The sequence below is a fragment of the Heptranchias perlo genome, chromosome 5 (assembly GCF_035084215.1).
Source record: "Heptranchias perlo isolate sHepPer1 chromosome 5, sHepPer1.hap1, whole genome shotgun sequence".
Taxonomy (NCBI): Eukaryota; Metazoa; Chordata; class Chondrichthyes; order Hexanchiformes; family Hexanchidae; genus Heptranchias; species Heptranchias perlo.
The window spans coordinates 59,367,754-59,394,326 of NC_090329.1; the positions used below are offsets into that span (position 1 = coordinate 59,367,754).

The 26,573-nt window shown below is 40.7% G+C and overlaps 1 protein-coding gene across 4 annotated transcripts in view; it reads left to right on the forward strand.

Moving 5' to 3' along the window:
• The window catches only part of msraa (methionine sulfoxide reductase Aa), a 321,830-nt gene that overhangs the window by 253,500 nt on the left and 41,757 nt on the right, over window positions 1-26,573 (forward strand). For 2 of the 4 annotated variants that reach the window (XM_067984453.1, XM_067984456.1), the window contains one exon: window positions 1,336-1,442. In XM_067984453.1, the coding sequence (XP_067840554.1) occupies window positions 1,336-1,442 (107 nt within the window). Of the gene's footprint in view, window positions 1-1,335; window positions 1,443-10,096; window positions 10,426-20,481; window positions 21,397-26,573 lie in introns of those variants that run through there. The other 2 variants (XM_067984454.1, XM_067984455.1) reach the window with 2 other exon arrangements.

A 26,573-nucleotide genomic window follows, 5' to 3' on the forward strand; every position in this document is an offset into this window, starting at 1 on the left:
TTTAACATTGAACTTTCAATTGTATTGGTGTTTACATTCGACATCTGATGATAGCATGTAAATTAGCCCGATTGTCTGCAATGCCCTCCTCATCTTGTTTGATCGTCCATTGAGTGCTGTACACAGAAGCCAGGGAGAAATCCACAACTCAGACTGTTGTTATCACCCATGCCGGAGAGGAGAGTATTTGGGGAGTGAATATTTTGAATCCAACAGGCCAGTTACATTACACTGTTTATGTTGATGTGAAGTGGTTTTGGTTCTGCTGATGTAGCTGAACTGAAGGGTGAAATCAGCCAGATTGAATTCTGGCAAGGCAAACGGGCTTCTCAGGTTATTTCAGGTTTCCACTGGCTGCAGCATGACTGTGACCTGTGTAAAACAAACTTTGAAAAATTCTCAGACAACGTGTTGGACTTCCTAAAAACTTTGTAAACTGTTTCATGTTGGTAAAGAGCCAACTGCCCAGTTAGCTATTCACTAATATTAGGATTAACTGGGATTTTGACACCAGTGAACAGCGATCTGCCCATGGATCCAAGTACACATGTGCCAAGCTCCATATTTCCTGGCCAGGGCCTGACTCGGGGCCAGTAGTATAACTGAGCCACATCACTCTGAGCAATTACCAGTTTCAAACTGACACCTGTTGTGTACCAGTGCCATTAAACTGTTTCCTCGAACGATAGCTTTGACTGAACATTAACGTGTATATGCATTCTTCAAGAGAAATGAAACCCTGAAAAGTCTTGGGAAAATGTGGGAATGATTCAAAATTGGCACCATAAAAAAAAAATACTGGCTTGAAAATTGTTGTCTGTGTAGTGTCATAAAGGACAGTGTAATGATTCAAAAGACATGTTAGAGGCCAAAATTCCTCTTTTAGTGAAAAATAAGATAAGCGAATTGCTCTTTTTCTTCGTAATTAACAACCTGCAAAAAAAATTATGGGATATGTGCGGCATTGAAATGTGCGATTACTGAGAATACAATTTTATTAGCAGGTCACTAGTTATGGATAAATAATGAGCATTTCCCCCCTCCATTTTTTTTATTAAAAGAGGAATTTCCTTATAGGTTGTCAATCATTTCTCTAACTAAAAATCCTAAATTTGCATTCTGTGGTGGTAAGCACTAAGGGCCATGTTTTACATTAATATTTCATAATTAGCAGTAGTGCTTTAATCAAATACACTCAAAAACAGGCACACCTTATTCATTGTCGATCCTTTCTGTCCACCAAGCATTTATTATGAACTGCAAAAGACTTATTGTAACCCTACACTACATTTTGAGGTCTGTAAATGTATCAGCCTTCTCTTGTTTGATGTGCAGGTATGCGGCAAGGAAATGATATTGGCACACAGTACCGCTCGGCCATTTACCCATACACACAGGAGCAGATGGCTGCAGCTCTGAAATCCAAAGAGGCCTATCAGAAGGTACTGTGCATAAATGTTTAGCGGGAGATTATTTTCTTTAACTGTTTTGCAGCCAGACATGCCACGAGCTTCTTTTTAAGCAGCTTTAAAGGGTTTCGATGCTCTTGAAGTCATCTGGTTACAGGGATAGAATTATTAATGTGGCGCTGAAATTAACAGCCACGCTTCTGATTATATCATGTCGGTCAGGTTTGTAATCCTAGATGTTGGTGTCCGTTACTGAAGTTTTATTCATAATTAGCTCTCACCCCGATTTAAAAAAAAATATTTTGCAATCATGAGCAGAAAATGTTTGAGACGGTCTAGCTTTCCAAAAAGTGATTTTGAAATCTCCTTTCTTGCTGCCTTCCTGCTTCCATGTTGTCCTCTTTTAGACGGGAGAATGAGACTGAAGTCAACTATTGCTCCTCATACATCAATAAAATGCAGCAGATGCAGCACCGTAGAGCAGAACTTTGTATTAAAAATTCACATTATACAAAATAATCTAAACTAGTATTTCCAAAGTATTCTCTTAGCTGTAACACCGGAGAACAATGAACGTTTAATATTTGGATTGTAAAGGTTATTGGCCAGAAATTGCTGCTGTAATTGGTTAGGTCAAATTGTTTGACCTGAATTGAACAAAATTACATTTTTAAATGTATTTTGTTTGAAAATAGATAAAATGTTGCAAACTGACGTCCCCCTCCAATCACTTCATCCTCAGAAAACAGTCAAAGAATATGTTCCTGCAGAGCTATGACTGCAGCCAATAAAACAGGAGCGGATACGGTAGCATAGTGGTTGTCTAGAGGTCTGGATTAACAACATTAGTACAAATCCCACCAAGGCAGTTTAAAAATTTGAATTCAGTTTCAAACAATAAGAAACTGGTATCAGTAAAAGTGACCATGAAGATCTTAGATTGTCGTAAAAAGCCAACTGGTTAATGAATGGCCTTTAGGGAGGGAAACCTGTCATCCCTACCCAGTCTGGCCTAAATGTGACTTCAGTCCCACCCCAAAGTGGTTGACTCTTAACTGACCTCTGAAGTGGCCAAGCAAGCCACTCAGTTGTATTAAACACTGGCAACTAGGGATGGGCAATAAATGCCGGCCAGGCCAGCAACGTCCAGATCCCGAGAAAGAATAATAAAAAAAATGTTATGTGGCAGCTTTTACTAGATTTGGAAGCTTGTTCAGTGACACAGCATATAATACTGTATGTGGACTTTGACATGCATTGATACCAACCTTTCAAATTCTAGATTTCACTTATTTTATTAGGATTTATTATTTAATTAGATTTCTCTTTACTTCTCGTATTTCCTTTACAAAAAAAATTGAAAAGCACTTTGGGGTAATCAGTAAGTGATAAAATTAATGACTGCACAGAACCAATATCTACCGGTTTCACTTCCTACCGATTAAAGCAAGTATGTCTGTTGAAAGCAGGTGAGGTAGCTTGAAAACAAGCCTGTCTCGATTAGGAGCTGTATTATGCCTGTCACCATCATTGTTATAGGTCTTGTATGAGTATCAGCACATCCTGCGTTAGCACTGCCTGTAATTTGTAGCTGACACTGCATGAAATGTGCTGCAGTGAACTGCACGTTATGGTACGCACCCCTTTGAGTGCTGCTGTAAGAATTTTTGCAGCAAAGCAAAATTAATAAGATTGCATGTTTTTAAATCATTTAGTCCAAGAGTTTTATGTCTTAAGAAATCCTCACACTTGTTGAAAAGGTAGAATTTTGAATTGTTAAAGACTGTGCGTTGAAATTAGATTCAGAATATTTAAGACTAATTCAGGATGCTGAGACCGATAGAGGATCCCTTCACAAGGTGCTCAAACACATGACAGGTATTAGGTAGTCACCTCCTTCAGTTCATGTCAGTGTTAGTGGGGAGTTCTCTGCTATTGTTCAAGCTGTAGTGAAAGCTGTAAAATATCATTGAACTAAGGTAGTACCTTGGACAACAACTCAAACTGTGACTGAAAGAAAGCAATGGAGTCCACCTTCACTGTACTTGGGCATTGAGATTAGAAGCCCTATCGAATGCTTCAACTGCAGAATGACCTGCCTTTCCTCAGTTCTACGGCTCAGTACAGGTGGTTATCCATCATTACTGATTTTTTGGCATCATACATTACTCTAATTCTTTATGGCTCCTTCAGAGATTTGTAGAAAATCCTGTGTCAAGAAGTTCATATTTTGAAAGCTGAAAGTCATTAATTAGAATAAAACCCATTTGAATTACTCTCCTTAGTGAGAGGATATGTTAGAATATGTATTAGAAGGTTCCAGTAGTGACTGAAGAATGTTCAGGACCTTTGTAGCTAAAATGAGAACAGTTGTACTTTTGTTATCCTGTGTGCCTGTATGATTATTCCATGTGATGTTAAGCTTTTCCATGTAATCCACTTAGTAGCACTGGTGATATGTGAGTGAACCCTGGGAAATTCAGAACTTAGATGATATAAAACTTTGCTTATTCAGCACAGCAAAGAAAAAGACTTGTGGAACATTCGGGTACTGAAGCTATTGTGGTACATACAAACATACGAATTAAGAGCAGGATTAGGCCATTTGGCCCCTCGAGCCTGCACTGGCATTTGATAAGATCATGGCTGATCTGATTGCGACCTCAACCCTACTTCCCCGTCTACCTACTATAACCTTTGACTCCCTTGCCCCTTGTTAGTCAGGAATCTATCTAACTCAGCCTTAAAAAATATTCAATGACCCTGTCTCCACCGTTCTCTGGGAAGGGAGTTCCACAGACTCACAACCCTCTGAGAGAAAAAAATTCTCTTCAACTCTGTCTTAAATGGGAGACCCCTTATTTTCAAACTGTGTCCCCTAGTTCTAGTCTCTCCCACAAGGGGAAACATCCTCTCAGCATCTACCCCTTCTAGTCCCCTCAGGATTTTATATGTTTCAATAAGATCACCTCTCATTCTTCTAAACTCCAGTGTATACATACCCAAATTGTCCAACCTTTCCTCATAAGATAACCCCCTCATCCCAGGAATCCGTCGAGTGAACCTTCTCTGCACCGCCGCTAAAGCAATTATGTCCTTTCTTAAATAAGGAGACCAAAACTGCAGTATTCTAGATGTGTTCTCACCAATGCCCTGTACAACTGTAGCAAAACATCTCTACTTTTATATTCCATTCCCTTGCAATAAATGACAACATTCCATTTGCCTTCCTAATCACTTGCTGTACCTGCATACTAACTTTTTGAGATTCATGTACTAGGACACCCAGATCCCTCTGTACCTCAGAGTTCTGCAATCTCTCTCCATTTAAATAATATACTGCTTTTCTATTCCTTCATTTTACTCTATCTGCCAAAATTTTGCCCACTCACTTAACCTATCTATATCCCTTTGCAGTCTCCTTATGTCCTCTTCACAACTTACTTTCCTACCTACCTTTGTGTCATCAGCAAATTTAGCAACCATACGTTCAGTCCCTTTATCCAAGTCATTGATATAGATTGTAAACAGTTGAGGCCCAAGCACTGATCCCTGTGGCACTCCACTCGTTACATCTTGCCAACCTGAAAATGACCCATTTATGCCTACTCTCTGTTTCCTGTTAGCTAACCAATCCTTTATCCATGCTAATATGTTACCCCTATACCACGAGCTCTTATTTTGTGTAGTAACCTTTGATGTGGCACCTTGTCAAATGTCTTCTGGAAATCCAAGTACACCACATCCACAGGATCCCCTTTATCCACGTTGCTTGTTACTTCCTCGAAGAACTCTAATAAATTAGTCAAACACGATTTCCCTTTCACAAAGCCGTGTGGACTCTGCCTGATTGCATTGAGATTTTCTAAGTGCCCTACTATAACCTCCTTAATAATAGATTCTAGCATTTTCCCTATGGCAGATGTTAAGCTAACTGGCCTGTAGTTTCCTGCTTTCTGTCTCTTTCCTTTCTTGAATAGAGGAGTTACATTTGCTATTTTCCAATCTGATGGGACCCTTCCCGAATATAGGGAATTTTAGAAAATTAATACCAATGCATCTACTATCTCTGCAGTCACTTCTTTTAAGACCCTAGGATGAAGTCCATCAGGACCTGGGGACTTGTCAGCTTTTAGTTCTAATATTTTTTTCAGAACCCTTTCCCTGGTGATTGCAAATGTTTTAAGTTCCTCCCTCCCTTTCATCTCTTGATTCACAATTATTTCTGGCATGTTATTTATATCCTCTACAGTGAGGATGGACACAAAATATCTGTTCAATTCATCCACCATTTCTTTATTCTCCATTATTAATTCCCCAGACTCACTCTCTAGAGGACCAACGCTCACTTTACTTACTCTTTTCCTTTTTAAATACCTGTAGAAACTCTCACTATCTGTTTTTATATTTCGAGCTAGCTTTCTTCCGTACTCTAATTTCTCCCTCCTTATTATTCTTTTGGTCATTCCTTGCTGTTTTTTATATTCTGTCCAATCTTCTGACCTGCCACTAATCTTCGCGGAATTGTATGCTATGGTGCTGAATTGACAGCTCTACAGTAAAATCGGTCTATTTAAGACTTTGTAGGACACACCTGATTCTTGTTCTGAAGTCTTGAATGCAATTTGCAACATTACAGTAGAATGTGAATACTGAACAAATATGTTAGATTGTATTTAAGCTAAAAGCTGGAGGGTGTGGACCAAGGTAGTGGAGACGAGAGGACAGTAGGGTCATGTATCAATAACAAGCATGTTCTTACATAAAGATCACATATTTGAAATGTTGTTATGGGGTGATATAGCTGTTTTGTTGCAATCTGTAGTAAATAAGTAGGTTCAAATGTAATATTATTCTGACAAAATTACTGAGAAACAATTGCACAAATAAGTAATTGTAACTAATTGTTTTAAAGGCTATGTTGAGTCATTATGAATTATTTTATATTATAGCAGTTGGTTGTTTACATACTGAATTTGAAAATTTATGAAGAATTACTTGAATTGAAAATGTATATTTTTTTATTGAACAAAACATCAGCTGCCTTGCAAATACTTATGGCCTATCAGACAGAATGGTTAATGGTAAATTGTACTAAAGCTCCCTCTGGTGGTGTAATTTCTGTCATTCTTCTGGCCTCCACCATTATTTGTGTGACATCTGTGCAGTGCACTACAGATCTATTACCACGGCAACAGACTCTGTTTTGCCCTTTGATTTTCTGAGGAAAGCCACTGAGATCAGGGGTCAGGTGCATATTGTCACGCAGCTGTTTGGAAATCAGCTGTTGGCCTTGGCTATAGCAAGGAGATGTTGGAGGCGATGAGGTTAAGCAGCTCTGAATAACTGCCAGCTGTGTGCATCACGGCTGTATAACCAAGGGACCCAAAGGCCAATGTCATTAGCTTTGTCCTCAGATTTGAGCGGGGAAAGGGATGGACTAAGACAATGCTTTATTCCAATAATGTTTAGTTCAATTTCTGTAGTTATGTGTTCCATCTGCTGCATCATATGCATTGTGTTTCTGTTGTAAGCAATAATTCTGGTGTGTACACAGAACTAAGCTGCATGAATGGTATCTTGAGAGAAAATGCATCTTTAATACCGTAGATTAAAATTCCTTCCATCATTTTCCCTTTTTTGGGCTGTGTTGTTACATGCATAAATCCTGTTATCCCCTTTTGTACATGAAACATGTTTGTAAAAAAATATATTTTGATAGGGAAAAATTAACTTAAAATGTATAATGGGTAGATAAGATCAAAAGGTAACAGATCTGTGAACGTGTACATGTTTGACTGGCAGTGCCTAGTCTGTCTGCCTGATCTTTTGGTTGGGTTATGTGACTGAATCATATTGCTGAATCTTTTATTTAACTATAATCATGGTACGGTTAAATATATTTTATGAAATGTTGATGAATTACTTGCTGGATATTGAAGCGTTTTGTGATTAAAGGTGCAGACATCTTTGTCGTTCAGTCACCATTTTGAATGTGATGTGCATTAGGTTGCTAACGCTAATCACAATCCATTCAATGCACACATACTGCCTCCCCATTTTTCTGTACCGGACTTTGAAATAAATGCTCATTGACTTTTTTGAGTACTATTAATTTTAAACATGTTTAGTCCATACCTAATTTTGCTTTTATAGCCCATCCCATTGAATTGGATGGAAACATCAAACTAGTAATGGTAAATTGTAGAGTTTCTAGAATGTGCTATGTTCTCAACTCTTTGCAATCATAGCTTTAAAGTTTACCTCGTGATTTTTTTTCAGGAATGGCTGAATAATTAATCCACAACTTTGAGCAGGAATCCTGAGTAACATTTTAATGTAACTTTTGAAATATAATTTTGGCTTTCCAAGCACCCAATGTTTGACAAATTTATTAGAGTTTTTTGAGGATGTAACTAGCAGGGTAGATAAAGGGGAACCAGTGGATGTAGTATATTTAGATTTTCAAAAGGCATTCGATAAGGTGCCACATAAAAGGTTGTTACGCAAGATAGGGGCTCATGGGGTTGGGGGTAATATATTAGCATAGATGGAGGATTGTTTAATGGACAGAAAACAGAGAGTAGGGATACATGACTCATTTTCAGGTTGGCAGGCTGTAACCAGTGGAGTACCGCAAGGATCGGAGCTTGGGCCTCAGCTATTTACAATCTATATTAATGACTTTGATGAAGGGACCACATGTAATGTATCCAAATTTGCTGACGATACAAAGCTAGGTGGGAAAGTAAACTGTGAGGAGGATACAAAGAGTTTGCAAAGGGATATAGACAGGTTAAGTGAGTGGGCAAGAAGGTGGCAGATGGAGTATAATGTGGGGAAATGTGAGGTTATTCACTTTGGTAGGAAGAATAGAAAAGCAGAACATTTTTTAAATGGTGAGAAACTATTAAATGTTGGTGTTCAGAGAGTTTTGGGTATCCTCGTACAAGAAACACAAAGTTAACATGCAGGTACAGAAAGCAATTAGGAAGGCAAATGGCATGTTGGCCTTTATTTCAAGGGGGTTGGAGTACAAGTGTAATTTAGTCTTATTACAATTGTACAGGGCTTTGGTGAGGCCTCACCTGGAGTACTGTGTACCGTTTTGGCCTGCTTATCTAAGGAAGGATATACTTGCCTTAGAGGTGGTGCAACAAAGGTTCACTAGATTGATTCCTGGGATGAGAGGGTTGTCCTATGAGGAGAGATTGAGTAGAATGGGCCTATACTCTGGAGTTGAGAAGAATGAGAGGTGATCTCATTGAAACATATAAGATTATGAGGGGGCCTGACAGGGTAGATGCTGAGAGGTTGTATTCCCTGGCTGGAGTGTCTAGAACTAGGGGGCAAAGTCACAGGATAAGGAGTTTAAGACTGAGATGAGGAGGAATTTCTTCACCCAGAGGTTTGTGAATCTTTGGAATTCTCTACCCCAGAGGGCTGTGGATGCTGAGTCGTTGAGTACATTCAAGGCTGAGATAAAGGAATTTTTGGACTTTAGGGGAATTAAAGGATATGGGGATTGGAAAATGGCGTTGAGGTTGAAGATCAGCCATGACCTTATTGAATGGCAGAGCAGGCTCGAGGGGCTGTATAGCCTACTCCTGCTCCTATTTCTTATGTTCTTATAATTCTTAAACAAAGTATGGCCCCGGTTTAGATCACTGTATTCTGTTAGGTCTGTTTTACAGCAAGTGTCTTTTGGATATATACCCAGTCATGGTATCTACCTATATCTTAATAAAAATCATACGTCTGCACACAATTTCTGTCTGCACCACTTCACTTCTTATCATGTTTTTGTGTCAGCTTTTACTCAATATAAATTCCTGTGTCCACATTTATTATGGGTTTTACCCATGTGAACTTATCATGTTGATTGTACAGTCTAGCCTCCGGGCTCCCACATATTTTCCAAATTGCTTTCTGAATTTTTTTTTCATTTACCATTTTTTCTCAGTAACTGAAATTGTCCAAAATAAAAGTTTAAACAAAACAAAAATTGAAAAAAATTGCATGTTTCACATTAACATGATTCAATCTATCCATTGAAATATCTTTTGTATCATTTGATTTCATTATTAAAGTTTTTACTTGAAGGTTTCAGCCTTTCCCAAAAGCCTGGGCTTAGAGTTGACACTTTAGCCCAGACCTGTAACTGTTTGAGCTGAATTGGGATTGTGCAGTCTGATCCCCAGGTTACATCAGTGTCGTCCAGTCAGCTGTACTGATGCAACAGCTTTCTTAAGCTTCTAGCGCTTTCTGCTGGTGGTTTTTCTTTAAGAAATTTTGAAAAACAAGAGGACAAATTTCAAAAGCTCAATTGAGAATTTTTTTAAAGAGGCTGTGTCAGTGTGGAAGAGTAAAACTACTGAAAATTATACATCTGTTGTAACTTTTGTTTTGTGTTCTATAAACTTCAGAAAATATATTAAGCTGAGAGACAGTGGGTAAGAGTGAGGACCTGAGAGGCTGTTTTTGTTCATGCTAATGTTCAATTTTTAAAAAAAGTTGAATCGCGAAGCCAACTAATTCCCTCCACCTATGTTTTATTGATAGCTAGAACATGCCAATGCTAATCATGCACATCTATGAGACAGAGGCACTAGTTTCTAAAGCATATCAAACAAAGGAAAGGGGGAGACAGAGAAAAAGGTGAATAGGCTGTTTATTTCCTCATTCAGGATGTCCGTCTTGGCCCACTGGTCGCACTCTTGCCTCTGAATCAGAAGGTCACCGGATCAAACTCCACTCCAGAGATTTGAGGACATAATCTAGGCTGAACACTTCAGTGCAGTGTTGAGGGAGTGTTGGACTATTGGAGATGCTGTCTTTCAGATGAGATGTTAAACCAACATAAAAGCACTAATCGAAGGAGAGCAGATGAGTTCTGCAGTTGGTGTCCTGGCCAATATTTTTCCCTCAACCAACCTCACTAAAACACATTATTTGGTCCTGTATCTAATTGCTGTTGTGGGACCTTGCTGTGCACAAATTGGCTGCTGCGTTTCTCTACATTACAGCAGCGACTACACTTCAAAAGTACTTCCTTGGCTGTGAAGTGTTTTGGGACGTTCTAAGATTGAGAGAGGCGCTTTATAAATGGAAGTTCTTTCTACTTTCTTTCTTTCATTCTAATTTGATTTTTTTGAAAAAAATCTGTGGAAGTTTTAAAGCAGAAGTGAGGAGGCCAAAAGGGGGAGTGGACTAGAGAGAGAGGGGTTGAAAGAAAGCATGGAGGTTGAGAGAGGGGCAGAGATAGAGCACAGGGTTGAGAGGGAGGAGGGTTTGGGTGAGAGTGGGACATTGAGGGGGTTGAGAGAGAGGGAGTGTCACAGAAAAAGGGCTTAAGAATGTAGTTTGAGGGAGAAAAGGGTTTGAGAAAGGGGGGATTGAGAGAGGGCAGGTTGAGAAAAAGAGAGCGAAGGAGTTGAGAGAGACAGAAAATGAGGGTTCAGAGAGAGTAGGAGTATTGAAAGAGAGAAGGGAGTTGAGAAAGGAGGGGTTGAGGTAAGGATCAGAGAAAGGAGGTTGAAAGGGAATGAGAGGGGCATTGAGAGAAAGAGGTTTTGTGAGAGAAGGGATGGGAAAGAAAAATGGGGTTGGTTGAGAAAGACAGAGACAAAGAAAGATACAAATAGAGAGAAGGGGCAGTTTCTTTCCTCATTCTAATTTGATTTATTTTAAAAAAGTAAATTAGATAGCACTCTTTGAGCAAGGCAGATAGGGAGAGAGGATAGGAGAGTGAGGAGAAAAGGGAAACTGGTTACAGTGAGGGGTTTTGTGGCCTTAGGGGGATACAGTGGGAGTTTGGGGGAGTGGATGGAGGGTTAAAGGTGAGGTGACAGCAGAGCAAGGGTGATGGGAGAATGCAGTGGTTGAGCAGGGAAGAGGCTGGAGTAGTGATGGGACTGAGCAGATGGTGGAAAGGGGAAGGGATAATGGGAGGTTGAAGGGGCAGATGTTGTGATGGGAGCAAGAGGGTGGGGGGAGCATGAAGGATGGGAAGATAGCCACTGAGGGCCTTTTTTACCCAGAGATCCCCACCACAAATGCACCCTGCAGTCATTGGTGGCACCTTTCCCCGTCACATCACAATATACATCTCACTGGAAGGAAAAGAATAAAATTTAGAAGAGTGAGAGAAGGTGAAGAGGACAGAGAGACGAGCAAAAAGAAGACTTGAGGAGAGAGAAGTAGAAGAGAAGAGAGAAGAAGCAGAAGATGAGAGACAAAGAGAGAAACACAGCAACACAAAGACATCAGAGAAAGGTAAGAGAATCACCACATGCTCAGATTTACCGTGCGCTACACCACGGGAGATCGACTAGTGTACAATAAAAATATTGACAATGAAGTAAGATTGTAGTTTTTTCTCATGCACAGATAAATAACGAGAGCTGAAAATTACTTTCCACTTTGCATGTTTATTGTCTGTGAAGGTGGTTGTGTTCTAAACAGTGATTCATAGTTTACTATAGTTTGTTTAAAATGTGGCTGGAATGTGGTTAATTTGTCTAAAATAGACAAGAGTTACTTTATCTCATGTGTCATTCATTAAATGTCATATGATCGGTACCATTCAACTTACCTGTTATCCAGCCTTCTATCAAAACTGCTTTTAAAAATGTCAATCACTACTGAAAAGCCAAAGAAACTGCGAGCAATTTTCTGCTACTATCCTCATCCAAATAGCACCCCCCCCTCCCACCATAACTCTTCAGCATGTTATACCTAAGGTTATATTCTAGCTAAAATTCCAGTTTTACAGCTTCAAATCACATCTTCAAATTTTACTTCAAGGTGATGTTTTTATTCAGGTTTAATCAGGAATGGCCATATTAAGTTTGCGTTTTTGTGCAGAAATCCCAAGTATTCTTTTAAATGTAACTTTTAAAACACATTTTTGACTTTCCAAGCTCAAAAATGTGTTTTAAAAGTTAAACACTTAAGAGATTTCTGCCCCATTGTGTTACAATAACCTCCGCACAACCATCTGTGCGGTGCTACTGTTTTAATTAGGCCTACCCCCATGGCAGTTTCTTTTCTCTGCTCATACCATACAGTGAAAAAGTCCTTTTGGAGATTTGGTTCCATTCTCTTAAGTCATTGAAGTTCAGGTTTTAACAGTGCTTCATTAACATGCAAGGAGTCCAAAGGCAACGATCTGGCTTTGGTACTGAACACAGGACTCGCACATAAAAATGTGACGAGGTACCAGGGCATCCCTGCCAGGTTCAGCAAGTGTCCAGCCCCACTTGCTCAAATTCATCTTCTGAGACTCTAACTGATTCAACCCATCTCAGAGCTGAGTGATTCTATAATAGTTATTGGACTCAGACATGCCTCCTCTTCACCTTTGACACCATTAACAGGTTTATTTGTGTCCAAAGGATCAGTATTAACATGGCAAGCACAGATGGTGTCTTGATTCCTTGCCCTCTATCACTTCAGCGTGTATTTAAGCACTAATCCAGCCCAAGTGCCCAGAAAGTACACCATTCAAATACTTAGTTCTGCGGCTGTCTGGGCCTTTGCATTTCATAGGTTTATAGCAACATAGGAATACTTCTTGGAATAGGAGTAGGCTATTCAGCCCCTCGAGGCTAACAAACATCTATCAATCTCAGTTTTGAAATTTTCAACTGACCTAGCCTCAACAGCTTTTTGGGGGAAGAGAGTTCCAGATTTCCACTACCCTATCAAATCCTTTAATCATCTTAAACACCTCAATTAGATCACCACCTAATCTTCTATACTCAAGGGAATACAAACCTAGTCTGCTCAGCCTCAGGAATCTCTGGGAAGCACTCATTTGGGTTCCGATATCCACCTTCAGCACCGATACGTCACTTACAAATAAAAAAGTACTATGTTTTTGTATCTGTTGGATCTTTTGTGAAAGGCTGGATTCTGATTCAAAGGATTAGAAGATGTCTCTTTCCTAGTGAGAAGTCCATGGATTACCCTCAGCACAAATTAATGGTGGTGATATGATGAAAGAATTATTTGCTAGTTTTCAGAGGCCTCTGACCTGAGGTTCCCAGTAACATGGAAGAAGAACGGTCTGTTCCATATTTACCACCCTCTTCATTAGCCATTTTGGAACACAATGACAAATAGCCAAAATCAGGGACACTATTTTTAATCTCCTCAGACCTGTCTCAAACCCTAAATTCTGAATCTTTGTATTATCTTCCTGTACAGCTATGTAAATTATTCTACTATTTTTATCTGATTTGTTATGTACTCAAGGCAAGAAAAGACCATCAGACTCATACACACTGGTTCCACTTCTTATTCAACTCATCCCCCTGTCTCCATCCTTCTCCACCCCCCACCCCGCCCCAACAACCAAAATAAAACCATGCACAGCTCTTCTGCAATCAAACTGAAAGAATAAATATGAACATATGAAAAAGGATGGGAAAAGATCATCTGGTCCATCGAGCTTACCTCGTCTGCACATGGTGCAGCCTCACACACTATCGAGCCGCATCTCCCTAGCCTTGCAATCTCCTGGGGGAGGCAAAAGAACAGAGGAAAAAAAAACTGTGGACAATTTAGGAAAAAAATGGGAAATTCCTCTCTTTACCTCTAAATCAATTAAGCAATATCCAATTGATACCAGATGTAGGAAAGTGCTTTAAGGCATGGGATGTATGATCAGCTGGAGAGGTCAGCAGTTATGAGCGAATCCCAGCATGGCTTTAGGAACCAAGGTCTCACTTCACTAACCTGTTATAGTTTTCTGAAGAAGTGACCAATTGAGTGGATGATATATACTGTACCTTGATTTCCAGAACGTCTCTGATAAAGTGCTGCAAAGGCTTTTGCGAAAGATTTTATTGTGTGGGATTAGTGGCCAGACATTAGGCTGGATAGGAAATTGGTTGCAATCTCACAGGCACTGGGATGTCATCTATGGAAATAGATCTGCACGGAACCAGGTCATGATTTGGGACTCCATGTTGGGACAGTTGCTGTTCACCATCTTAATAAATGAATTGTGTGAGGACATTAGCAGAACCGTTCACAAGTTTGCAGATGACACTAAAATGTGAACAGGAAATGGGAATTTAGATCAATTAAGTAGGGTACAAGATGATTTGGATAACATGGGGATAGGAGCCTGTGTGTGGCAGATATTGTTTATTATGGATAAATCCAGTGTTATGTATTTAGGTTTGGGAAACTGCAGACATATTCTTATAATACAGGGTTAAAGGTTATGTTGCAGCAGAGGGACGTGGGAGTCAGCTCTGCATCTGGCTGTCTGCTGATCCAGACCCAAGTGCCATTTTGGGCTCATCTCCAGCACTTGCTTATCCATGTCAGCCAGAAGCTCCAATCCTTGCCTGCCTGTTTTGAGGGTGGTGGGGGGGATGGAGGCGGGGAGCGCAGAGCGGGCGGGGGGGCGGTGTTGCCCAGGTCCCTCACCCCTCCCCTGGCCACAGTTTCCTTGGCCCCCTGAGGAAAGAGGCCAATCTATAACTTTTGTTAAAAGCCCTGGTCCTCCGGGGAACAGACCCTCAGAGCAGAGCTTATTCCTGTCCTCGGCTGTTCACACACTTTTTCCAGCAGGTGTCACTGGATATTATTCCTTAGACAGGAACTTTGTCTTAATTTTCCTCTCCTTAGCCCAGGAATAATGAAGCCATCTGTACAACTGTACCAGTGTCCTGATTGAGATCAGCCAACTCGGTAAAGAACAAACCTGAGTGAAACTATGGTGAATATTCCCAACGAATATACATTCCCTCGAGGAATAAAAACTTCACAGGAAAAATGATCCAACCATGGCTAACTAGAGAAGTTAAGGATAGTATCAGATTAAAAGAAGAGGCTAACAATTTTGCCAAAAAGAGTAGTAAGCCTGAGGATTGGAAGGGTTTTAGAAATCAGCAAAGGATGATCGAGAAATTGATAAAGAGGGAGAAAATTGAAAATGAAAGTAAACTAGCGAGAAATATAAAAACAGATTGTAAGAGCTTCTACAAATATATAAAAAGGAAGAGATTAGTGAAATTAAACGTGGGTCCCTTAGAGACAGAGACAGGAGAAATTACATTGGGGAATAAGGAAATGGCAGAGACGTTAAATAAATATTTTGTATCTGTCTTCACAGTAGAAGACACAAAAAAATACCGGAAATAGTGGGGAATCAAGGGTGTAATAAAAGGGAGGAACTTAATGTAATTAAGATTAGTAAAGAAAAAGTTTTAGAAAAATTAATGGGACTAAAAGCTGACAAATCCCTGGACCTGATGGCCTACATCCTAAGGTTTTAAAAGAGATGGCTGCAGAAATAGTGGATGCACTAGTTTTGATCTTCCAGAATTCCCTAGATTCTAGAACAGTCCCTGTGGATTGGAAGGTACTAAATGTAACCCTGCTATTCAAGAAAGGAGGGAGAGAGAAAACAGGGAACTACAGGCCAGTTATCCTGACATCAGTAGTAGGGAAAATGCTAGAATCTATTATTAAGGATGTAGTAACAGGGCACTTAGAAAATCATCATATGATTAAACAGAGTCAACACAGTTTTATGAAAGGGAAATCGTGTCTGACAAATCTATTAGAGTTTTTTGAGGGTGCAACTAGCAGGGTAGATAAAGGGGAACCAATGGATGTAGTATATTTGGATTTGCAAAGGCATTTGAAAAGGTGCCACACAAGAGGTTGTTACACAAGATAAGGGCTCATGGGATTGGGGGTAATATATTAGCATGGATTGAGGATTGGTTAAAGGACAGAAAACAGAGAGTAGGAATAAATGGGTCATTTTCGGGCCTGCAGGCTGTAACTAGTGGGGTGCTGCAAGGATCAGTGCTTGGACCTCAGCTGTTTACAATCTTTATCAATGACTTAGATGAAGGGACTGAGTGTAATGTATCCAAGTTTGCTGACAGTACAAAACTAGGTGGGAAAGTTAGCTGTGAGGAGGACGCAAAGAGTCTGCAAAGGGATATAGACAGGTTAAGTGAGTGGGCAAGAAGGTGGCAGATGGAGTATAATGTGGGGAAGTGTGAGGTTATTCACTTTGGTAGGAAAAATACAAAAATGGAATTTTTTTTATATGGTGAAAAACTATTAAATGTTGATGTTTAGAGGGATTTGGGTGTCCTTGTACAAGAAACGTAGAAAGTTAACATGCAGGTACAGCAAGCAATTAGGAAGGCAAATAGTATGTTGGCCTTTATTTCAAGGGGATTGGAGTACAAGAGTAAGGAAATCTAGCTGCAATTTACAGGGTTTTGGTGAGACCTCACCTAGAATTCTGTGTGCAATTTTGATCTCCTTACCTAAGGAAGGATATACTTGCCTTGGAGGCGGTGCAACGAAGGTTCACTGGATTGATTCCTGGGATGAGAGGGTTGTCCTATGAGGAAAGATTGAGTAGAATGGGCCTATACTCTCGGGAGTTTAGAAAACTGAGAGGTGATCTCATTGAAACATATAAGATTCTAAGATGGCGTGACAGGGTAGATGCTGAGAGGATGTTTCCCCTGGCTGGAGAGTCTAGAACTAGCAGACATAGTCGCAGGATAAGGGGTCAGCCATTTAGGACTGAGATGAGGAGGAATTTCTTCACTCAGAGGTTTGTGAATCTTTGGAATTCTGTACCCCAGAGGGCTGTGGATGCTTAGTCATAGAGTATATTCAAGACTGAGATCGATAGATTTTTGGACTTTAAGGGAATCAAGGAATATGGGAATCGGGCAGGAAAGTGGAGTTGAGGTTGAAGATCAGCCATGATCTTATTGAATGGCGGAGCAGGCTCGAGGGGCTGTATGGCCTACTCCTGCTCCTATTTCTTATGTTCTTAATCCTTAATGTAATATCATATTATGGTGAATAATTTTCATTGTGATAATTTTACAACGAAAAGTGAACCCTATGCTATTGTAGAGACTAAGTACTAAATGGCCTCTCAAATCACTACTGTATATTCTTTTGCAATCCTGTAATAGCTGCTATATTTTCTCACACTGATGTGTGTTTGGAGTAAATTGTCTCTCAGGGGATTGATCTTTACTAGGTAATTCGGATGAAGCAATTAATGTTAATAGGAGTGATAAGAAGTGCCCTGATATTTCGGGACTAGTTTGGAATGATCTTATGGTAATCGGCAGAGTCTGATAGTGAGTGGACTGTATCACTATGCAGGACTACACCTCACTGCAACAGCAGCAGAGGAGCAGCTGCTGCCAGGACTCACTACAAACATACACGCTAGAAGCCTCATTTTGAAATCAGCATGGTTCTCATGGGAAAGAAATCAATTGCAGCTCAATGAATACAAACACAGTAAGGATCTTCATTGATTTCCTTTAGGTTAAACATGACTCTATAAGCAAAAAAAAATCCCCCTAGATTTGTTTATGGTGAAGTTTGTGGGGACACAGCATCTGTGTGTAATTTTACATCAGCGCATGAGATGCCAGCAGATCAGACAGCAGCTGATATTTTCAAATCGTTGCAATACCAAAGCTTCTTTGACCAGAAAGGAAGTTTGAGCTCCCTCACAGTGGCTTGAATGTTACCGTTGTACTCTGTGATGATGGCTTGCTTTTCTGTACAAGCATTTTAGAAATACTCTCTCTTCAGGTTCCAGTGAATAACGAGAGCCAAATTATTGGCGAATGCTGCAGAGAAGTTGGTTAGTCGAGATCTTCTTTGTGAATGAACCATTCTGCGGTATTTGCTCTATTTGATGCAGTATTCTATATGTAGTAATTTATATACATACTTTGCACCTTTACTCTAATAAATTAAAATGAATTTGCCATTTGCTAGAAAACTTAAAATGTACAATTCAGTGCAGTAATGCACAAAATCTCATAGCTAATAGTTGCAGCTGGAAAGACATCAGTACTCAGGAAGCTCCAATCAATATAGATTTGCAAAAGCCCAGAGCAAAGATGTACAGTAGAAGTCCATTTTTAATTAAGTTGGATGTTTTTTATGCAGAACATTTTTTTAAATCTATGAAGTAGTGTGTGGCCTGTTTTTCCTCTACACTGTACAAGCACAGTCCTGTGTCCTGTTGCACTTGTCCTCTTCCCTCCGTTCATAATGTTATTGCAGACATCAGTCAGATTTCACTTCTTTGTTTTGCTACTGTATGTAAAGCATGTTTGCAGGAAGCACACATCGAGGTAAATTACCTTTCCTCATGAGACTTGGTAGAGTTTCCTTAAACGTTCTATGGGCAGACTAAACTGGAGGATTTTTTTTCCACAATTTAGGCTAAAAAAGAGCCGGACCTATTCACAGCAGATCTCATCTGCACATTAACCGGAACAGTATAAGGTGCAGTCCAGGAAGGAGAAAGTAAAAACTGGTTCCTGCCAGCAGATTTCACCCTCCTCAAGACCGCGCATAAACTTTCTAACAAATGCTTGCACCTGTGGGAGGAAAAGGATGAGGCATATTAAAATATATTGCAAATCATGTGGAGGATTTACATTGTGTGGGCAAGGGGAGAATTAAGCCCTCAATGTTTACAGGATTTAAATGAGCTTTGTAACCTCCTCAGGGAATTTTCAGCCAGGCTGAGTTCCTAGGAGAGCTAGGAGCAGCCTGTTCCTAAAACTCCGCTCCTATGTCTGCAGGAGATTCAGGCTGTACAGCCAGTGTACGTTTTTACAGTGTACGTTTCTTTTCATTTGAACTTGGCTTTTGTTAAAATTAGAATAAACGTTAAAAAAAAGTTTGCAGCACACACAAAGAGTGATGCCAGTAATTCGATCGAACCATCATGCCCCGTCTCTTTATAAATAAGGTGAAATGCCTTCGGTTTTGCTTTATATGTGAACAGTGATAAAATATTACAAATAAATATGCTGTCATAAATAATTTTATTCCGTTTTGATATTCAACTATTTTTTTGCCATGACACCAAAAAGGAAAATGCATTTGACCAATTTTCCAGATGTTATTTCAAATAGCATAGAAGCATCAGGAACAAACAACAACAGGACATCAAATCCCTACTGTTCAAAGCATTCACTTTGACTTTATTAAATTGTATAGCTGCAAGAGTATTTCTCTCAGTTTTCAGATCTCTGGATCATGTGTAGTGATTACGTGAAACAACACTGCGATAACAGACCTTTGAAAAAGTTGTCTGATCAAATTCAAAAATGATCTGAAATGATTTGGTACAAAAAAATGGGTGTAAGTGGGAGAGGTGAGGGAGAGTTGTGTATTTTTAAAAACCTCTTGATGACCATGATTTGGGTCATAGATTTTGATATACAACATATAACATCATCCACCTCAAAAGATTATGATTTTAAAAACTCAACACCTGGGCTAACCACATTTGTGTTATTTGTGTTCCGCAAATTGGTAAATGGTTGATTTTTTTTGTTTTTAGCTATTGTGTGGCGACACTTCTGTGAGTTGTCCATGCCATGGATTAGCACAGTATGTACATAAGTGATGCTGATAACACACAAATGTCAGTGCTACACACCACTTCTTTATTTGGTATCTATTATATCATTCAGAGGATCGCAATTAAAGTGAGAGAATTCGACAATGATCTTGACTGCATTCTCACTAATGGTTTTTGGAAATCTCAAACAATAGTCTGTACCGACTGAAGCATTTCAATTAAATATTTGCTGAAAATGTCATTCAATAAAATGTACTTTCACAAATGACTGCTGATTAAAACAAAGCACATTCTAAGTTCAGAAATAAAGTGCACCATTTGACTACAAGTTTATGTGTAGAGGATCAATTAATGTCACCTAAATAAGAGTTTAATTCTGATCACTTCTGCATTAAAAGGGCCACTTATATTTAATCCAGGCAAGAAGTATTGATTTCTGACATGCAGCGACACCCTTTTTTAAAAACCCATTTTGAGACTGCACCAACATCACATTGTCCCAGCTCTCTCACGAAAATACTTTCAATCCCTAACTCCCACTCCTCTGACCATCTACCCTGCTGCTGATGTTGACCTCATCAGCAGCTTCTTAAGTTTTGTCTCTGACACAGTTGTCCCCACCAATTCACTCACCATCTCCCACCCCCATCTTTTCATCCTCAGGTTTTTGGGCCGCAAATTCAAGCACACCTGACACACGAATGGCCTGGTTGTCCACTGCCGGATCTGTTGTGCTCCTTCTCCACAGCCAAATCCTCCAAGTGATCCAGGATCATCCCGGAAGACAAGTACAATCTCAGACTCTTAATTCGCAATGACCAGTGGCCACTTCTGACTCCTTTCTCCATCCTTCCTTACCTCCAGCATCAAGTGCAAGCATTATGTGGATGTTCTTTCCATCTCAGAGTTTGAGACTGTCCACATGACTGCCTCAGTTGCTACCTTTGCCTCCTTATTCTCCCTCCCAGTCTCTGACGTTCCCCCAACCCTGATCTCTTATCATTCTGTAGTTTCTCTCCAAGTTCTCCCCAGCCCTGACCAGGTTCAGCTCCTGTATGAGAGCCACTTCTTAGTCCCTCGCAACCTCCCGACTAAATGATATTTCTTTGCCCATTACAGCCCTTTACTTTCGGGATCTTCCACAGGGCTACATCAACTAAAGGGGCCTGGTGTTGATCCACACCATGAGACTATAGGAGTTCACTTCAAGCTAAGAGCAATGAAAATGTTTTTGATGCTGTGTAGACTTGCTTCAGGCAATTGCATAGTGACATTACATCACTGCAGCACACTGTTCAAAGTGCACACTAATCAAAGTTGACGAGCACAGTTCGCTTAGGTTTGCTCTCTTGTCAGTCTGCTAACCACTGTAGTCTGCCATCTGCTCCCCTTCTCTGTGCAGCTCAGGATATCACAAATCTGAGTCCCTTGGAATATTTTAGTGGCAAGCAGGGTGAGATTATTGGGTCAGTCTAAAGTGCTGCAGTGGTCAATAGGCTACTTCATTGTGAGGCTGAACCTTCGAAAGACCTTTAGATTGATTCCAACTCATCTAAAGTTAGACTTCATTAGAGTTTCACAAAAATGATAATCAGTACTTGTTAAGTCCTAGCCTTTTCTTGTTACTTTGTGAAAATATCCGTATAAATAATTTACTTTTTAATGAAGAAATGTTAAAATGTCATTTCCATCACTTCTACATCCATGCAATGCAGAGTTTTTATTAAAAAAATCTTGTTTCAATTTGTTGTTACCCAGTTCGATAATGTAAGAGTATATTCAGTGCCAGCAAATGCTCTAGAAAACACTTCATTTGAGAAACGAGTGGGAGCAGATTGGTTTGAGGCTGTCATCAGCCGAAGTTATTATTTAGATAATGAAAAGTTTTCTTTCATCATAGTTGCCGTGGCAGGAAAATGAAGACAGAATTATCATAAATATGTTACACACTATTGTATACATGCATCAACAGTTTTGGTAAGTCAATATGATGTGGTTTGCATGCTGTGCTAATTTTGATATTTGTAAATATTAATAAGCAGGTAAAACTGCTAGTTTCCAAATATTTAATTGTTTATCAATCCATTTGTCTTTGCCTTGTGAAATATATATATTCCTAAAAGCATCATCTTTGCAACAAAAAAGAAAACGCTAATTTAAGTGACTTCCCTCTAGCACACTGACCTTCCAAAATATGCCTGGAATGAACTGACAACATTTAAAAAAGATAGCAACTTTTTATTTAATGCATACATTAAAATAACCACATTTTTGTTACAACACAGACATAAAAGTGTGATGATTAGTTGTTGATAGCACTAGTGTTAATACACCTGACATAAATAGAAATACTTTGGGGTATAGCATGTGGAAATTTCTATTATAAGATGCTTACATGCACAGTAAGCTCGTGGCCCTTGAAAATAACGAAGTGAGCAGTCATTGTACTGGTACAGCACTGTAATCACAGTGACCGTGATCGGAACAGTTGTGGACAGCACATTTTTTCCCTCTCGAGTTTCCCCCCCATCTCTCCTGAAGGTGTTGACTCTTACTCGGTTATGGTTGTTCAAGAAACAGCCAATCCGTTAGCCAAATGGTAATTCTTCATGTTTGAGCCTAGGTTACTGATTTTTCTCCTCTCTAACCCAGGACACCAAGGCCAATTGTAGCACCTCTAACACCACCCTGGCTGAGGCTAGCTGATGAACAAACTTGGGACCTTCCAGTTTCAAACTGGTCAATGTATTTACCATTTGAGCCGCTGAGGGGACCGTGACCCCTGATCACTGTAAAGTGCTTGTGATGAAGAAATTAAAGAAATTTAGGGTAGGTTCTTCCTCTGTGAATCTGCCCAAAACATAGCAGGATGGCAGAGGAAATAATGAGAAAATGGGGTGATGAGGTCTTTCATTACTTCCGTGCCTTAGCCTCGATTTCCCTCCCACCATCCTTGCCAGGACTGGCGCCGGTCACCCCTTCCCCACCCATTGCATATAAATGTCGGTGGGAGGGCAGTGCCCGACCTCCAGTCCCATTTCCCTCTCGGTGGTGGGTCCCTCACTGGGAGCTCCCCATGACCCCTGATCTAGGAAAATGGGTCGTAGTTGGGGTGGAGTCGTAGGGGTTGCTGGCGCTCTTAGTCCTGGAAATTCCTGGAACCCCACTCCGCTGGTGTAAATGTGACAGCGTGGTGTTTATACCCACCAAAATCGCAGAAGGCTGACTTTGCCAGAAATCCTTGGATCAGCTCATTTAAATAATGTGGGCGGGAATCCCACCTGATATGCAAGGGACTCCAGAAATTCGGTAAGGGGGTGGAGCAAGGGTGTATCTTCCCTATTTAAAGGGCTCCATGCAGTTAAAGGGCTGAGCAGGAGATACCGAAATGGCTGGAACTAAAGTAGGAAAAAGGTGAGCTTCTAATTCTTCAGAGATTGATGTCGAAATGCTGCTGGAACACATTAGAAAGAGGAGGAATGCCATTATTGGAGTACCAGGGAACATAAGAACATAAGAAATAGGAGCAGGAGTAGGCCAATCGGCCCCTCGAGCCTGCTCCGCCATTCAATAAGATCATGGCTGATCTGATCCTAACCTCAAATCTAAATTCATGTCCAATTTCCTGCCCGCTCCCCGTAACCCCTAATTCCCTTTACTTCTAGGAAACTGTCTATTTACGTTTTAAATTTATTTAATGATGTAGCTTCCACAGCTTCCTGGGGCAGCAAATTCCACAGACCTACTACCCTCTGAGTGAAGAAGTTTCTCCTCATCTCAGTTTTGAAAGAGCAGCCCCTTATTCTAAGATTATGCCCCCTAGTTCTAGTTTCACCCATCCTTGGGAACATCCTTACCGCATCCACCTGATCAAGCCCCTTCACAATCTTATATGTTTCTATAAGATCGCCTCTCATTCTTCTGAACTCCAATGAGTAGAGTCCCAATCTACTCAACCTCTCCTCATATGTCCGCCCCCTCATCCCCGGGATTAACCGAGTGAACCTTCTTTGTACTGCCTCGAGAGCAAGTATGTATTTTCTTAAGTATGGACACCAAAACTGTATGCAGTATTCCAGGTGCGGTCTCACCAATACCTTATATAACTGCAGCAATACCTCCCTGTTTTTATATTCTATCCCCCTAGCAATAAACGCCAACATTCCGTTGGCCTTCTTGATCACCTGCTGCACCTGCATACTAACTTTTTGATCTTCTTGCACTAGGACCCCCAGATCCCTTTGTACTGCAGTACTTTCCAGTTTCTCGCCTTTAAGATAATAACTTGCTCTCTGAGTTTTCCTGCCAAAGTGCATAACCTCACATTTTACAATATTGTATTGCATCTGCCAAATCTCCGCCCACTCACCCAGCCTGTCTATATCCCCCTGTAGGTTTTTTATATCCTACTCACTCTCCACTTTCCCTCCCATCTTTGTATCATCTGCAAACTTTGATATGTTACACTCGGTCCCCTCCTCCAAATCGTTAATATAGATTGTAAAGAGTTGGGGACCCAGCACCGACCCCTGCGGAACACCACTGGCTACTGGTTGCCAGTCCGAGAATGAACCATTTATCCCAACTCTCTGCTTCCTGTTAGATAACCAATCCTCCACCCATGCCAGAATATTACCCCCAATCCAGTGATTCTTTATCTTGAGCAATAATCTTTTATGTGGCACCTTGTCGAATGCCTTCTGGAAGTCTAAATACACTACGTCCACTGGTTCCCCTTTATCCACCCTGCACGTTATGTCCTCAAAGAACTCAAGCAAATTTGTCAGACATGACTTCCCCTTCGTAAAGCCATGCTGACTTTGTCCTATTAAATTATGTTTATCCAAATGTTCCGCTACTGTCTCCTTGATAATAGATTCCAAAATTTTACCCACCACAGATGTTAGGCTAACTGGTCTATAATTTCCAGTCTTCTGCCTACTACCCTTTTTAAATAAGGGTGTTACATTAGCCATCACATGCAGCAGCATAGGCCACAAGGAAGTAGATGGCTGTGACTGGGACCTCCATAACCCGAAGGATCCCCATGCAGTGGCGGAAGAAGTTTAATGACCTCACTAGGTCAGCAAAGGTAACAGATCCAGATGAATAATAGGCCTGATAACTGAATCACAGAGAAGCACAGGGGTATTCCCTAGAATAATAGTCAAGCATTGCCCTTTAGGGTATCACATGGCACCATGTCCCTTGTTCCAGAAGCTACGTAACTTGGCAGCACTTATGTTCAGTGTTTCACATCCTGTAATGAAAACTAGCACATTGAAGTCTCACAGTCTAAATCTTTGCTGCTGGACAGCTGCCTTTACTACCATCAATTCCAAAAATCCTGACTGCTTGTGACTGCAGGCTCTGGAGACTGCTGCAGCCAATTAACACCATGCATTCCTCCTGCAGGAGAAGACAGCTCACAATGCCAGGCCACTGGGGGAGGATGTGCCTACATCCGGAATTTGACACCACATAAAAGGGAAGCAAAGGCCATAATTGGCTTCCACCCTGGTCTGGCAGTTGGGGATGGAGATATGGGAGTCTTTGTACCAACAGTGGGTTTGTGATAACATATAGTTTTTTCTTATTCAGTGTTTCTATGTATTTTCAATCTCTTCACTAACTGCCACTTTCTTTATAAGATATCTACAAAGTAGCTGATTATGAGCGAATGCCATTCAAGCACACCAAAGTTAACAGTGTTTTCTTTCCGACAGAGGCGGCAAGCCAAGAGACAGCTAAGAAGATTTCTGAAGAGCAAGACCTTGCTGTTCCCTCTATCTCTGTCAGCAATGGTGACCACTCACCCAGTTCGTCATTCAGCCACTCCCTTGCACTCAGCAGCCCAGAGACACCCACTCGAGGGGTACTGATAGTGTAGATGATATATAGTGAGACACAGAGCACAAGGAAGCCAGAGGATTCAGATCTGGAAGTGGAACCTGACATAGTTGCGTGGAGGCATAAGACACGTCAACACCAGGCTGCAGAGCAAATAGGTGATGATGATCTCATGGTTCCTGTATGATGAAAAAGGATTCTAGCAGAGCATTGGACACATGGAGGTTCTGCTTGGCCTCTCCCAAGATGTAAAAAATGGCTGCGATCTTGGTGGTTCCCAATCGCCCTGCAGTGCAGCAACATCCGAGAGGGTTTCAATTCATTGCAGGGCAGTCTGAAGAAAGTGGCAGCTGCCGGAACATCTGCAAACCTTTCCTAGCTTCATGAGAGATCGTGAGAAGTTCGTCGACTCAATGTTGGGGCATTGAATGAAGGACTGCAGGTGTTGGGTGACTGTCTTCAGAGGTCAATATCAACTGTGTTGCAAAGTATACAGGTCAAGATCTTAAGAGGGACTAAAGGATAAATGGTTGAGAAGCTGGTGTACTTGCCTCAGAGGCAGCACAGAGTAGCACTCCATCACATGCCCACAGAAGCCTTCTTCATCTTTGCAGGACCTGGCTGCCAAAGAGCCCATTACAAAGGCTTGTCCATTGTCCCTTATCCATCCCAGCACTTGGGGCCCCTGAGGGATGGGCCATTTCCATCCCGAGAGGCTTGTAGTATTTTGCTGCAGCCCAGGACCTTTAGTGGCATATAGAAGAAGTTTTTAGAACAGGGCACAGAAAAACTTGCATGGTCACAAGGGGTGTGCATGGTGACAAAACCAAATGACGTTCTAATAAACCACTGGAATATTTGATGTAAGGACTGCTGGTGTTTGGCTCTCTTGTATGACAGTGGGG